This window comes from Anastrepha ludens, chromosome 5 (assembly GCF_028408465.1).
Source record: "Anastrepha ludens isolate Willacy chromosome 5, idAnaLude1.1, whole genome shotgun sequence".
In the NCBI taxonomy this organism is placed as follows: domain Eukaryota; kingdom Metazoa; phylum Arthropoda; class Insecta; order Diptera; family Tephritidae; genus Anastrepha; species Anastrepha ludens.
The window spans coordinates 122,626,417-122,642,314 of NC_071501.1; the positions used below are offsets into that span (position 1 = coordinate 122,626,417).

Consider the following 15,898-nt stretch of genomic DNA (forward strand, 5'->3'; position numbering starts at 1 on the left):
TTGCAAACAGGAGGTAAAGAAACACATAAAACAAAAACAAAGAAACAGATCACTTGTACATTTAAAATAGAACTTCCCAAGAAAAAAACAAAAGATCAGTTGTTCTACTGATTATACCCTTTATAGTTGCACCTTTGCCTCAATAAAAAGGTTTTTTCGGTAGTCACCACATAAAAACAACGCAATTGTTAAGCTATTAAGCCGAAAGGAGTAGCAAGGACAACTGAGCCGCGCATATTTTGCCCAGCCACTAGCACAGCTATTGTGTTTTAGTGGGTATTACTTAATTAGCACTTGACGCGCGAGCACTTGTCCTTGGGGTGTTTTGGATTCGAGTATCCGCTACATACAAACAATGACATTTGTCTGTTTTGTGTAGAAACAGTTGTTGACACGTGCTTTTGTCGCCAAAACGGATTTGGAAAAACCATAAATATAAGAGTTTTTTTTGCAAGGATCCGTAAACGCAATAAAATAAATTACTTGACGAATAACCCGCCCTAAATTCGTAGTTAATTGATCCGTGTCAAAGGCAGCCTTCAAACTTATTTCTGAATTCACAAAAGACATCCTTACATACATACATATGCATGGTTGTTTGTAGAAATGAGATGCATCAACATGTATAGAAGTGTTGTTGTATCCTGTACTTACATCGCACACCGCATACTGCAGCAAAACGGCCAAGGCCTCGATACCTTCGTTGCGGTGCTCTTCCTGCAGTTGCGTCTGCTTCAGGTGCCGCTCGATCGCTTCATAGAACATCGACCGTTATACGAATGTCGATTCGAATGTTTCAAAAGCTGCAGCTCCGTCGCATCCTGCCGCTCAGCAACTCACTTCATAACGCAATTGTTAAGTCGAAAGGGGCAGCAAAGACAATTGAACCGCGAATATTTTGTCTAGAGTAAGAAGTTTCTAGACTAAATTTAGTTTTATTCAGCTTTTCGATTTTCTTTATTGAGGGATGGTTTAGTTGGGCGAAAATTGTTGTCCGTGAACTTTTATAACTATCGGTGTACTCACACCAATTTCGATCCTAATATCTTTAGATATTTCTCATTAATTTGGAATATTTGTAGTAATATTTTTATGTGAATCAAAGTTTGGAAAGGCAATTGTTCAGCTAGAACAAGAACATGCAACGTATATGTACTTATGTAGGCATACTAGGGTGGAGTGATGTTTTTAATCGCTCTTTGTAGACTATCAGAAAGTAGAAAGAGATTTGTTTAAAAATATTTGTATTGCCCAAAAGAACGAATCAAAATGTACTTTATGAACTAACGTTTTCGTGTACAAATTTTCAATTTTATGGTTTCTGACTATAAACTGCAAATTTCAAACCGGCGCATGGGTAAAAGTGCACGAAATACCAGATGCCGTATTTTTAAATAGAAAGCTTAGCTAATAATTTAATATGCACGGATTTGCATATATATGGGTTCCACTATTTCAGTTGTTAATTGGGAGAAAACATTTTCATCAAAACCTGTTAGAGATAACTAAAAATCTAATACGCCAGACAACACTCCCAAACTTCTGATTCAGAATCGGCATATGATTAGTAGTTTCGCATGTTGATGAAACCCCGAATATTAACCAGAAATATAATTTTCCCTTCTTATTTATATTTTTAGAAAGCAGTAACAACATTTGTAGGGAAATGCATTCTCAACTTTCGAACAAAAGAGAAACAGTTTCCTAGTTCCCTTCAGTATAAATACTCGTATAAGGACGCTTATAAAATACGCGTTTAGATGTTGCTTTAAAACGAAACATGAAACTATTTAGATCCTTTCACGTGTCACTATTTTTATTCAAAATACGAAAAAACATAATTTAATTGTTCACGCCCACAGGAAAATCCACCAAACAATCGATTTATGAATGCCTAATTGCGGAGAACGTCGAGACGTCCATGTTGAAGGTTCTTCAGCAACACTTTGCGCTACAGCAGCAGTACGAGTATTCTCAATACAACGCCCAGTTTTTGGCCTGTTAGTATTTTTTCCACACTCGACACTAACCAGTTTCTTGGAATTTATTTCGGACGATTATTTGATGTTGCTTTTAAAGATCGATTATTTTCATAAAAAACTTCAATAATTTTAACGCGTTGTTCTATCGCGTATTGTACACCTGTGTGCTTGAAAAATGTCAAAGATTACATAAAAAAGGTCTAGGAATTATTCACTACTGACATATATGCAGCACTTTTGAACGACCCTTTACATACTATAATTTTGAAAAGAATAGAAAAGAGATTATCATAAAATATGGTTCACACTACATTTTTCATATAAAAAGCAAGTAAAACAAATTAACCCTTTTGGTAACAGAATTCAAGTTTAAAGTAGTCCGAAGGTCTGTCTAATAGAAGCGTAACCGCCATAGTTAGACATTATTTGTGACTGTAACTATAAGTAAATTTCAACTTAGTATCTTTTAAGTGCTGCTTCAACTCTTGCCGATGCTGACTCGCAATTTTAAGTCCTACTCTTGAATGAAATCGGTAAATATGAAATTATATGAAATATCAACTGATGATAAAAAATAATAATAAAATTGTGGGATCTCACTACTCGCTTCATTCGTTTCTTTTTTTAAACGGTGGTATTTGCAACTGATGGTGTTTCTGAATCAGTGAAACCGCGCGAAAATTTTGCAATATGAGGGTAGTTCAACAAGTTCTGATATGAAACAAAATATGTGGTTTGTGTAAAAGAAAGATTTTTTTTGATTACCTTAACCTGGGGTAACACCACTGTAGAAATTTCAAAAAATTGATTTTTTTTTTATAAGCTTAAAAAATTCTTTGAACCTTTTAAAATACAGAACAAAAAGTTTTATACGTTACCGAAGTTTATTTCATAAATATTTTAAGCTTTTTACCAAGCGTTAGTGACTGCTACCTAACGACTTCTCCAAATTTCCAAACTTTAAACGCGTTTTTCTCAAAACACGTTTTCTGAAATTGGCACGCAGCATAACTCAAACAATTTTAAATATTTTTAATCAGGTTTTTCACTACGTCTGTATAATAACCTTCTTAAGAGAAGAGCGTAGGGGATTTTCGTTAGATTTATTTAAACGATTGTTATAATTATTTAAGTGCCGTTTTTTTAGACCAAAATAGAGTTTTTTCCTTCAAATGCTTGCTAATTCCACAAAAATAAATATTTTTTAAATCCCCTACGTGTTTCTCTAGCTATTTTTATTTAGATTAAGAAAAAACATGTTTCTTTGTTCCAGATTAAAATTTGCACCCTCTGTGCTGCGTGCCGCGGAGCTCCTTCAAGAGAAACCACATTAAAAAAAATGTCTCCAATGCCGCCATTTTGTAAAAATTTTCGATCAAACTTTGTAGTTTTGTATTTTAGTATATAAGTAATAACTTCTCAAATCAGAGTGATTGTTTTCCCTTTCCTTCTATACAAAAAAATTCTTTAAAAATCGTGTTTATTTTACGCGTGTACAGTGGTGTTACCCCTTAACTCACTGCGGCCGCTTCTACTAAGTGGATTTGTGCGCGTCTACCATTTACTTAATTCAATTAATACTCAGTTATATATATATAATTGGCGCGTACACCCTTTTTGGGTGTTTGGCCGAGTTCCTCCTCCTATTTGTGGTGTGCGTCTTGATGTTGTTCCGCAAATGGAGGGACCTACAGTTTCAAGCCGACTCCGAACGGCAGATATTTTTTATGAGGAGCTTTTTAATGGCAGAAATACACTCGGAGGTTTGCCATTGCCTGCCGAGGGGCGACCGCTATTAGAAAAATGTTTTTATTAATTTCGGTTTCACCGAGATTCGAACCAACGTTCTCTCTGTGAATTCCGAATGGTAATCACGCACCAACCCATTCGGCTACGGCGGCCGCAATACTCAGTTATTGTCAATAATAAAAAGGAGAAACATTTCATAACAACTTCTTCACCATTGACTCCTAAGCAGGAGAACTAAGAATTAAATCTCTTAGCTACACGGAAGTTAGATTACCAAGGATGATCGATTAAATTGCGATCTTTTCATCATGAGGTTTGGCCAATCTGCTATGGTGAAAAACAAAATTGCGCAAGGATGATCATGAATGATAGATTTACAGGGTTTGGTCATTAACTAAGGTGAAGAAGTAAATTGTGAGGGGAACTTGAGCTGGTACGTAACAAAAGATTTGGCAGCCGAACTTTGCACGATTATTTCATATCTATTCCCACACTCATCCAATAAGTCGTTTTTCAGACGGCAGCGAAGTGTCGTTGGTTGATTTTGTTCGTATATCAGTAACACAATCTAAACTTGGTTAACACATCCCAAGTTACGTTAACCTATCATCTGATTCTGTCAAATTCGCCCAGAGCCGAATAACGGTCTGCTAAATACCACACCTATTTTCATCATGCGAGCAACTTCAGCTGCTACGCCACCTACACCACCTACACCACATCACCACATTTGCTTTTATGTTTGCGACTGTTCTATTAAGCAAATGATTCTAAAATTAATAGTAATTTTCAATTTTAAGACATTAAAAAAAAATGATTTCCTCCAAAGCAGCCGGGCTCGAATATTTTTTGATTTTTTTTATTAAGATAAACTCAATTTTTTTTAGTTTTAGTTTTTCAGGGCGAAAATATTTTAAATAAAATTTCACAATTTGGCCTTAGAAATTGTGAACTTCCACATCGAGTAATTTAAGAATCTAAACTTGGTTACAAAAATAATAAACTTTCTATAATACCGAACAAATCTTAATCGAAAAATGTATTAAACGTGAAAGGAGAAATAATGAACTCTTGTGCACGTTTTAAAGGAAGAAATTCAATCTCGTGATGAATAGAAATTTTTCTGTAAGGGATTTTCTCAGTTTCAGACTCAAAAATACAGAACAGAACTCCGAGTTAATGCTCCTCCTACACAGATAATTATTTTGGCGATCTGTAAATATTGAATATAGTGAAATAAATTTCGTATACCTTGCAAAAAAGCGGAAAAATTCTGTGAAAACTAGAAAACCAAAATTGCTAACAAAACCCAGCAAACGAACTCTTATTTTAAGGATTTATTGAACGGCCCTCGTGAATGCAGATAACTTATAGCATACACACATCTGCACATGCACATTTTTATATCTAACTGCGATCAAATTACGTAAAAGTGAGCTGTAAGCTTCTGCATAAAGTCATAGGTGGTAAATTAATTTAAAACTAATTTTTTCTTCCTCTTACGAATTCTATAGTCGTAATGAACTTGGCTGAAGTCTCAACTAAAAGCTATTTTCACATAAATGGTGTAGCTTCGCCAAGCAGGAAGAAAAGTTAACTTCCTCATGACTGCATCTATTTTTCACTTTTAATTGCATAAAATTGCATTTCTAAAATAGCTCTTCAAGTTTTTCATTATCATAGAAATTATTTATTAATTTATTGCCCACGCATTTGGGTGGTTTCACTAGTCTTTTGCTATCTTAATGTTGTAATGTTGCTGTCCATATGTGGAATTCTCCATAGTTTTATGGTAATTTTGATTTGGTTTTTGGGCATTGAATGCCTTATGTGGCTATCACCAATTAAAGTCGAACCTCATCGCTTATCACACGTACATGTGTACACCCATATACACACATAGGTACATTCATAGATTTTTGTCCACTTTTGTATGTGCATGCGTGTGTACGTTTCTTAATTGCCAAAGAAACCTTGAGGCTTGAAGATATTTGGTGGAGTTTTAAGTTTCCTTCCGTTGCCTAAAGGTTTGTGACTTCCTTGGCTTGGCTTGCGCTTTTCATTTTCAAAATAGTGCACCAACTGGTTTTCTGAACTCGCACGCAATGTGTTGGAAATTTCATTGCTTATGCTGCTGTATTATTATATCTACATATGTACCTATAAGTATGGGGATGCGTGTGTGGCTGAAAATATTTATGTTTTGGAAGTGCATTTTGCCTTTTTACAATGAAAATCCTGGACGACTTACATTTATTCATATCAAAGTAGTTCATCTTGTTAGGAATTATATTTTTTCCGTACTTACACTTCCGTACTTGCACTTACTATGATACTTCGTCGATAAAATTCAGCGAAATGCATAAAATCAAAACAATAAAATCAAATATAGTGTAACACCTCGTAACGTACATCTATATTAACCGGGCATCTCCCTTTTTTTCTGTACCAAAGTTTTTTCGGCGGCACCTTTTTTGGACACCTCACCGTCAGTCAGCTTTTGTTCGTCGAAGAAAGGTTTCACTGTGCATATTACAATACTTCAAGGTTAAAAGAAAATGTCTCACTTCGATGTTGGTTGTCCCAGAAATTTTATTCTTAATTCTTTATGAATTTATTTGTGTGTTCGTTGCTAAAAGGAAAATTGTTTCGAATGCAAAACAAAAGAAAAAAAGATCAAATCAAAAAATCAAAACCAATTCTAAAACAGAAAAACAAAAACAACTTCAAATGTTAGATTATCTGCTTAAACAAGATTGAAGCGATTTGAAAAGTTCAACCATCTAATTTAAAATGTCCTCATAAGACATCGTGAAGATTTATAAGTACGTATGCTGCTTAATACATTTTTTTTAAATATAAAGGAATTTGAGCCTTTTTTAATATTCCACACATTAATAAAATATGTAATAAAAAATAACCGCTTAGAAATAAACTCAGTACTGTATTTCCATCGGAATTGCATGTATTTTAAGACTTTCAGTAAAATATTTGGGAAAATATTAAGATTTATGTGAGCAACACCAACTGGGATGTACTTTCGAAAATTGAGTTTTTTGTAAATAAAAGAGTTTTGAAAAATATTATTTCTAAGCAATCACCCCAGAATGTACTCATTTTCAGTGTTAAAATTTTGCTCCTACTACAACTTTGAATGAGATCTGTAAGCTTTCGTACTTTTATTCTGATTTTAATGAATTTAAACACTTGACTATCTAGCAAAGCGATTGCTGAGCACACACGTGGCCGGATTCACAGAAATGGCAACAGTTCAAGTACAGGAGTGATCTCTTACGATAGTTTCAAGCCGACCTTAATACAAATTTGTGGGTTTAGTCCTAAGGTTGACTGCTTAATTGGGTTTTAAAAATGAATTATTTCCCCATGTGACTTGGTCCAGATTACTGTCGAGCATATTCTACTCTATTTCCTATACAAGGGGGCGCAAAATTAATCCACCAATTTTGTTGTTGAATAACTTCTTTACTAAATAAATGGTAAACAAAATATTTTGAGTAATGGAAATTTTTATTTTGACCTTTACGCCCTCCTTTGTCTGCTTGTATACTGTAGCTGCCTACTTCACAAGTGTCAAATATGATGGGCGTACGACGCTATTTGCAAGAATTATAAATCTGCGGAGAGATGATTAATTTTGCGCCACCTTGTACATGTTCTATGTGCATTTATTCTGCTTAATAATTAAAGCTTAGATAGTTCCAATTTTATTTGGTTCCAAACCAAATACAAAAATAACTTTACTAAAATAATTCTTCCAACCCTGCGATGCTATAAAATATTTTAATTTTTTTTTATTTTTTTTCAATTTTTTTTTTATTTTTTTCTATTTTTTGTTTTTTTATATTTTTGTTTTTATAAAACCATTTTTTTACAATAAAATAACTAATCATAACCTAAGTGTGAGCAATTCTCTTCGACCTCATACTGCATCTGCGCCGTTACTGAACTTTTTTCTCGTCTTCTCTTGCAGATCAAAATCGTGGTATCGGCAGTGCGGTGAATAAAAATGCCAAACACACAGATGCACCAACAGAGTTGCATGAAATCAATCACAATAACAATAATAGCATCACAACAACAACTGTAACTAATGGTACAACAACAACCACAACAACACGCACAAATTCACAAACCCCATCGCCCATCCTAGGACATCATGGCAAGAAGTCAGCAACGTCCACAACTACCGGCTCTAGTGCCACAGTGCTCGGTGGAACGTTGCTGGAAAAAGTGAGTAACGAGCCCCGGTATTGATTTTCTACATGCATGAGTTTCTATTTATCAAAAACTTTTTCTATTGCGCAGAAATCTCAATCGAAATTGCTCTCGGTGCGTGGCAAAGCTTTGCTACCGAAATCCCATCAACAACAACGCTCGGCTGAGGAAGCGACCGGAGTCGCTGAGCGACTGGATGCGACGGAGCTGCAGCGTTTGAAACATTTGAATCGACATTCGTGTAACGGTCGACTGGACTATGAGGCAATCGAGCGGCACCTGGAGCAGACGGAATTACAGGAAGAGCACCGCAACAAAGGCATCGAGACTTTGGGCGTTTTGCTGCAGTATGCGGTGTTCAATGTAAGTACAGGATACAAAAACACTTCTATACATTTTGATGCATCTCATTTGTACAAACAACCATACATAGGTATGTATGTATGTATGGGTATGCAGGAGTGTCTTTTGTGAAAGTTAGAAGAAGTTTGTAACCTTTCTTTGAAGTGAAGCAATTAACTATTGATTTGGAACGGGTTTTTCGTTTTTTCAAAAGTAATTTAATTTATTGCGTCTAAGGGTCATTGACAAAAAAAAATCAGAATTTTTCCTCATCAGTTTTTGGATCGAAAACAGGTACTTATGTACAAATTTACACAAAATTGGGAAACCGAAAACTATTCGCACATCGCAAATATTTTCCACATTTCGCTTGAATACTTTTCACAGGTACAAATAAATGCCTTTGTCTGTTTGTATTTAACCAGATACGCGAATTCAGCGGACTTCAAGGACAAGTGCTTTGTGCGATGCTAAAACTGTTTTTGGCTATGTGCATATACACCTGTATGTATATACATTAAGGTGGATCGATGGTATTTGGAAATTTTTTTAAGTTTTTTTGGAGTGGCTTGGCAATGAAAAGAAGATGCCTTATAAGGTTTAATAAAAATCATAAAATATTACATTATACAATATAAGTATAGGGTTTTCCAAACAGAGGTGTTATTTTGATATTCAAAGAAAAATGCTATTATTTATTTAATATAAATGATCGGATGTTTATTTCATTATAAAGAGGAAGGTATGCCGTTAATAGTGGAAAATAACATCAGGCAAATGACCACCACGACCACGTCTACAGGACTTCCTTAACCGAATTGCAAAGTGACTGCCCTATGCCCTCGATAGCGAATTCCATCTTTGAGGTCGACCCTAGGCTGTTGGCGTAGACCTTCTCTTTCACGTGGGCCCAAAGAAAAAAGTCACAAGGTGTTAAATCACAAGATCTCGGTGGCTAATTGTGATCACCTCTTCTAGAGATAACACGGTCCGGAAACTTTTTCCGTGAAATATCAATAGTTTCGTTGCTTGTGTGGAACGTAGCTCCGTCTTGTTGAAAATAAACGTTGTCCAGATCAATACCATCCAATTCCGGTTATAAAAAATCGTTAATCATCTCTCGATAGCGCAATCCTATTCAAAATAACATCTTTATTTGGTTTTGCTTGTGTTTAATACAGTCCTACCAATCTTGCATTTTTTATAATGACTATATCATCCGCGTATGCTATAGTCAGAGCCGACCTGGAAAATAACCTCGTGAAGTCTTTAATAGCAATAGTAAGAAAATTATATTAGAGTAGAATGGGGTAAGATAGGTATGGGGGCACAATAGGTAGGTGGGGTTTTCGTCGCACTGTTTTTGCAGAGGTCACTCGTCTTATGTGAATTGAATACGTGGTGGGGAACAACGTTCGCGACTGTCATTTCGGCCGTCACCATTGATTAGTTATCCTAGTTCTGGCGTCGATTAGTTTTTTGTGAGCTTTTCTCCGACATAGCATTTTTTTTATTCTACGGTGCAGTGCATTTAATGTATGTAAATATTTGTCAGGTGAGTTTTATTTTACGTAGAAAATAATGCTGAACACGAATAATGTGTTAGTTTTTTGATATTATTGTTTAAAAAAAAAATATCGACACTAACATAAAACATGTGCTTGGGGGCACTATAGGTCAGCCGTCTGGGGGCATTATAGGTCAGTATTTTTAATTGAATAAAATAAATTTTAAATGTTTTTGCAGCAAAATGCTGTGTAATTATGTGCGAAAAACGTCGAAACGAAGTGAAGAGGACGTAAAAAACGCAATCGCGGAAGTCCGAGATGGCGCTAGTGTTCGATCAGCCTCTAAACAATTTAAAATTCCGTTCGAAACATTACGTGCTCGCGTGATGAATTAAAGAAAAATTCCTAACTTTTATAACATATGCAGTGCTCATACTCTATAAATAAAAGTTAAAACGTTACTTTCCAAGCCATGTACATTGTTATTTTCCCCTCACATATAGTGACCTATCGTGCCCCCCGATTTTAAAAATATCGAAAAAAAGTACCTTTGTCTTATTGAATGCAGCTTCTAAAATATTTAGCCAAACATAAGTCAGTATAACCAAAATGTTAGCAGATAAATAACCTTTCAAAATCTTGCTTATTTTTGAAAATCAATGCAAAAACACCGTAGCAAGAGCTCTCCAAAAAAAAATGGCCCATCTTACCCCATTCTACTCTATATATGCATTAATTATAGTGTCTTCATAATGAACTATGCACATTGGCCCCATACCATAGCTGCGCCATAAGTCGGTTAAAATTTTAGCAAAATTTTTCAAAATATTGAAAAAAGAACCGGTATATCGGGTGTTTTTTAGCTGTATGAGAACTTTCGATATCGATAATATGATTTGATGGCTAAGAACGGCAAACTGTTTTGACATTTCTGTTCAGTAAAGTTTGACAAGTCAACATTAATCGATTATGGAGAACAGCGCTATTTCCACAATTTGGGGACATCATCTGTGAATGGCGAACGCTACGAGCCATGCTGGCTGGATTCTTGTCTCCAAAATTTTTGTTTCACTTAACAATCGGTTTATTGCAATATTCAGCCACCATTGACTTCATACGGCCAGATTCATTGGAAGGTCAGGTTAGGTATATTTGGCTGATCTGAATAGATCTCACATAGACTTCAAGTGTCTGGAGTTGTTGGAGTCCTATTAAGCATAGTTCGTGATTCATGTCTTGGCGAGTTTTAATAAACAGTTTGCTTCAAAGTGAAATGAAAAGTGTACCGATCCCAGGCAGTTACAACGAGTTCATGTCTTGGCGAGTTTTAATAAACAGTTTGCTTCAAAGTGAAATGAAAAGTGTACCGATCCCAGGCAGTTACAACGAGTTCTGTTAAGAGCAGGACAGTGGCAAAGGAGGTATTCTAACGTACCCCTTTCTGCTTAGCTGCGTGATATGGAGTGAGACAGTTTCCCATCAGTACTTCAACCAATATTTTACATTCCTTCCTTGGGAGTGATAAAATAAAGTTGGTTGTTTTCGTGTTGCAAGTTCGTAGCAACATTTTTGCCATTGGTAGGTCGAGGCTTGCCATATAGGCTGTGCTTCCAGAGTTAGTTCCTCGTCTAGTTCCGTCTTCGAAACACAGAGTACATCTGTGCGGACATATGTGCGACGTACTCATCTTAGGCAAGCGGGTGCCTGCCTTAGCAAGCTGGTCACCGTCTTCATCTTCAGTAACCATCAGCGTTTTTTTTTCTCTGCGCAGTCTAATGAAAATGCTACAACCATTTCAATTATAACTTTTTTCTGATGGTGTTTGTGGGCTGAAGTATTGCAGTACAAGTAAAGTTTGGAATCTGCTTTCTTTTCTTAGCTGGCAGTAAAATTTTCCTTTGTTTTTTTAATCCGAAAGTGGTTCATAATCTGTCATTCCATTACTCAGTGAGCGCTAGGCAAGTACACAAACTTGTAAGTTTTTGAAATCCTTCTGAACACGTGTGAATCGGAAGTGTTCGAGGGATCTTCCGAGGATAACAAAATCTCAGCTCTCAAATTTCGTGGGTATCCTCACAGATCGCTATCCGCGAGGTATGCATGTGGTGGGACTTCGAATTATTTCGAGTCCTGAAGATGAGATGGAATCATCTCAGCACCACGGCACCTTCTAATTAGCTGCACTGCTCCCGCGGGACTAAGATTTCGGCATCTCGGTTCTCACTTCTCTCACTTGATATCAAAAATCGGTTGAACTTCGTAAGCATCATTAAGCGGCTAACACAACGGCAAATCAGTCACCGTTCGTAATCCCCCTACCCTCTTCTTTCGTACTATCGGTTTCCTTCATCTTATTTCCCTTGCAATGGTATCATAAAGGATGAATTTGATTTATTCGTCCAAGTGGGCCCACTTTCTGGGCAACCATGCTAATCTAACCTAACCTGCCATTTCATTACTCCACCAGGACTCGTGTGATGCAGGACCTTGAGGAATTTATGGCTGAATACCTGTTATGTATCTAGATGAACTATCATATTTGTGTGTAAACGCCGAAGTTCGCACTTAGTCTGTAATAATTTAGGCCCTAAGTTGTTCAGATTCGCATCATTTTCTTCGTCCGATTTGTCGCTGCTCTCATCTGAGTCTTGTCCTTCATGTTCAATTGGTGGCTAAGAATCTCTCCAAACATCTGCACTTTCATCGCCACGCTCCAGAAGAGACAAAATTTCATCTACTGCCAATTTGTAAAAAGCACAAAACCAAACAGCTCAGAGCCTGCTAGGCATAGCGCTCGATATATCGGACTCAAGGCGTATCGGACTTCACGACTAAGAACTACAAGAAACATTGCACTATAAAGTAAACGTCACAGTTGTTAATGTTTCGTTCAGTAATACAAAGAAAAAACTGAACTAAATACTAAGAAAAAGAATTATTAAAATTTCTGTTAAAAATATATCAAAAACCGAAAGAAGAAAATAATTTACACGAAAATATTCGATAAATAAAAAACGTATTTAACGGATTTCCGATTTATCGAATTTTATGCTAGAAAGGCTTCGTAACATTTTAATTATCTCACTTCACAGCTGGATGCATTCGCATGTCCGAGAGTAAAAACCGAGAAACACAAAATTGAGGAACGTTTAAGCACAACACTGAAGCTGCTGGATGAAGCGAAAACCAACTGTGCTCAGCTACAGGATCAACTATGTGAAAAAGAAGGCTATTATTTACAGCGCGAGCAAAATCTGCAAGCATTTCACCGCTGCGAATTGGACAAAGGTAAATTCTGCATAAGATATCCTGAAAATAATTTAACCAAACTCTCCTCTTTTGTTCCATAGAACAAGCCAGTCTAGCCGATTATCAAGCTTTTGCACAAGAGAAGTTCAATGTACTCGAATCACAATTGGAGGCAAAAAATTTGGAGCATAAACGTATAATAGAATCGTTTCGCCTGGAACTCTCACAGAAAAAACAAGAGCTCTGCGCAGCCGACGAACGTGAAACGAAATTGAAGGAACGTTTCAGTGCGTTGGAGATTTCTGAGCAAGAGTTACGTGAAAAGCTGAAGAGTACGGAAAATTCCTACGCTACGCATTTAAAAGTTGACACAGAACGTCAGGAGCAGTGTCATGAGCACATAAAAATGATTACGAAGGAAGTGGAAACGCTGCGAGCCTCCAACGAAAATAGGGAACGTGAGTTGCGTGATAAATTGAATTTATCGCAGGAGGAAATTTCGGTTTTGCGGTCATCTCAGCGCAGTTTCAATGAGAGCTTGGACCGTAGTAGCGGCATTAGCTCACCACGTAACTCTAGCACTTCGGAGTTTGCGCGCTTGGAAAGCGAGGTGGACAGCTTACACTGTGTGTTGGAGTTGAAGCAGAAAGAGATTTCGAAGCTGATCAAACAAAACGAGAAATTGATGCGAGATGCCGAAGAGCGCGCCGTACTAACAGGCAAAATATCCAAGCTTGAGTCGATGATGGAGATGCTAAAATCAGAGCTTGACATCAAGTCGGAGAAGGAGAAGTAAGTATGAGGGAAATATTTGAATATGGAAAATAAAATTTTTATTTTCATTACATTTTTTTTAAATCATATATTAATGTTTCAATTTCTTTCCTTGCAGGGACTTCCTTCGCCAAATAGACGACATGCAAAAGGCTTATAACCACGAAATGGTAAAACGAAAGCGTCTCAGCTACGATAACGAGGCCTTGCAATGGCAGCTCAAGCAGCGCTCAGAGCAATTGCATATCGTGGAAACCAAATTGCATGAGCTCTCCGCAATGGAATCGCACAACGCAAGCACTCAATCTAGTATTCACTCACTGAATCGTTCTCAGCTGATGAACGGTTCATCAATGGCCAGCATACAAATGGACGATTTTTCGCCACCCACATCGCCTGTGGTCAAGGGTGTAATTGAAAAGCCTGATTCCGTGTCGTGGGTGCTAGAGATGGACGACGATACACCCGAAGCAGCCGCATCGAAAATGGTGAAACGCGCTGGTTCTTTTCGTTCAGTTGAGCGCAGTCCTTCGACACGTCGGCAGTTGTCCGGAGGCGCCAGCGCCATGAATACATCTTTGAGTAGTGTCGGCAGCGGTGCATCATATGGCAATGGTAATAGCAGTGGGGGACCCAATCCACTCTCGCAGTCAATGTCTGCTACCACAGTGATACGACATTCCAGCGATGTGCGAACCGAGTTCAGCAAACGTCCGCACTCGCGCACACGCTCCAAATCGGTGAGTGTTAAAGGCACCGAACCAGTGAACGCTAGTGCAGGTGTGCTCAGCACCGGCTCGGTGGGCACCAAAAGCGGCAAACGGCTATTGCGTCAAAGCTCCAGCTCAAGTGCATGGAAGCAGCATCAATTGGAGTTGATCAACTGGAAGGAACCGGTTAGTTCGAGTTCACCGCATCAAAATGCGATACATCCACGAACATCTACGCTGTGTTCAGAAATAGACGAGGAGCTGGTATTGGCAGGCAGACACGATGACTCGTTTTTTCCACACACTCCAAACTCCAGCGCAGCCGCCCGAAAGCTCATCACCTGCGACACATCCAAGTTGAATTCGGGTGAGCGATTGGATATGCAGTCGTTACCCACACACGCCTCCGTGCATGATCTTAAAAAGAAATTCCACGAGATACAGGAATCCGCGGGTGAAGCTATGGTGTCGGGCACAAATTCAGAGGACGAAAGCTGCTCGGCGTCATCTGATGATGCTTGCTCAGCATCGACCTCGTCTGCAACAACAGGTTCAACCTCGTCGCTAAAGAACTCGCACATTTCACTGGAAGACGATGTTATCTTGTTCGACAAAATCAACAGCCTCAACGGTACGCCAATGGAAGTTAGCTGGTCCGATGATACAGAAATATTTGCTAACGGCTCAACGGTATGACAAGACGAAGCGTTAGAATTAGCAGAAGAAGATGAGGAAGAGGATAGCTTCTGAATCTAATTGCAATAACTATTTAGCAAGCGTTCAACAGAAAAACGTAATTTATTTTTTAAAAAAGAAAAGCAAAAAAAACTTAAGCCAATAAGAGGTTAAATAAACTGTGTCTCTTCCACTGGCAAAGCACAGACATTTCGCAAATTCAGCACCTCAAGGCGTTGGAAATGTGATTGCTTTGAGGGTAGAAGAGCGCACAAAACATGACAGAACACACTGGCCAAAATTATATAGTTTGCTGGGATTTGGCGCTATTTGGGTAGCCTCGAACTACTTAACTTTATTTAATTTTATTTATTTGAAGGAAGAGAAAATGAGAAAGCGTTAATGAATTACTTGTAATTTTGATGGTTTCATGTACAACAGAGAGAAAAAATAATAAAAAAAAAATACTTTCGCATTGTTATGAATGCTCAGCGAAGAGATGTGAAATCTTAATACTGAAATATTTATGCTGAAGGAAACTAATTTGGATGGCAACTGTTCCGCTTTTGCTCGCAAGTTGCGAATGCATTTCCATACAAATGGACTTACTGGTTGCTAAAAATATGCATAAGAAGGAAACATTCTGGTTAATATTCGGGGCTTCATCACCCTG

At 37.5% G+C, this 15,898-nt stretch overlaps 1 protein-coding gene across 1 annotated transcript; it reads left to right on the plus strand.

The window, feature by feature from the left end:
• Positions 1-7,698: 7,698 nt before the first annotated feature.
• LOC128863228 (uncharacterized) lies at positions 7,699-15,721 on the plus strand. Its single transcript, XM_054102279.1, has 5 exons — positions 7,699-7,982; positions 8,058-8,330; positions 12,910-13,105; positions 13,168-13,858; positions 13,959-15,721. The coding sequence occupies exons 4-5, from the start codon at positions 13,473-13,475 to the stop codon at positions 15,244-15,246; spliced, it is 1,674 nt and encodes a 557-aa protein (XP_053958254.1). The 5' UTR covers positions 7,699-7,982; positions 8,058-8,330; positions 12,910-13,105; positions 13,168-13,472; the 3' UTR covers positions 15,247-15,721.
• The last annotated feature ends 177 nt before the right edge of the window (positions 15,722-15,898 follow it).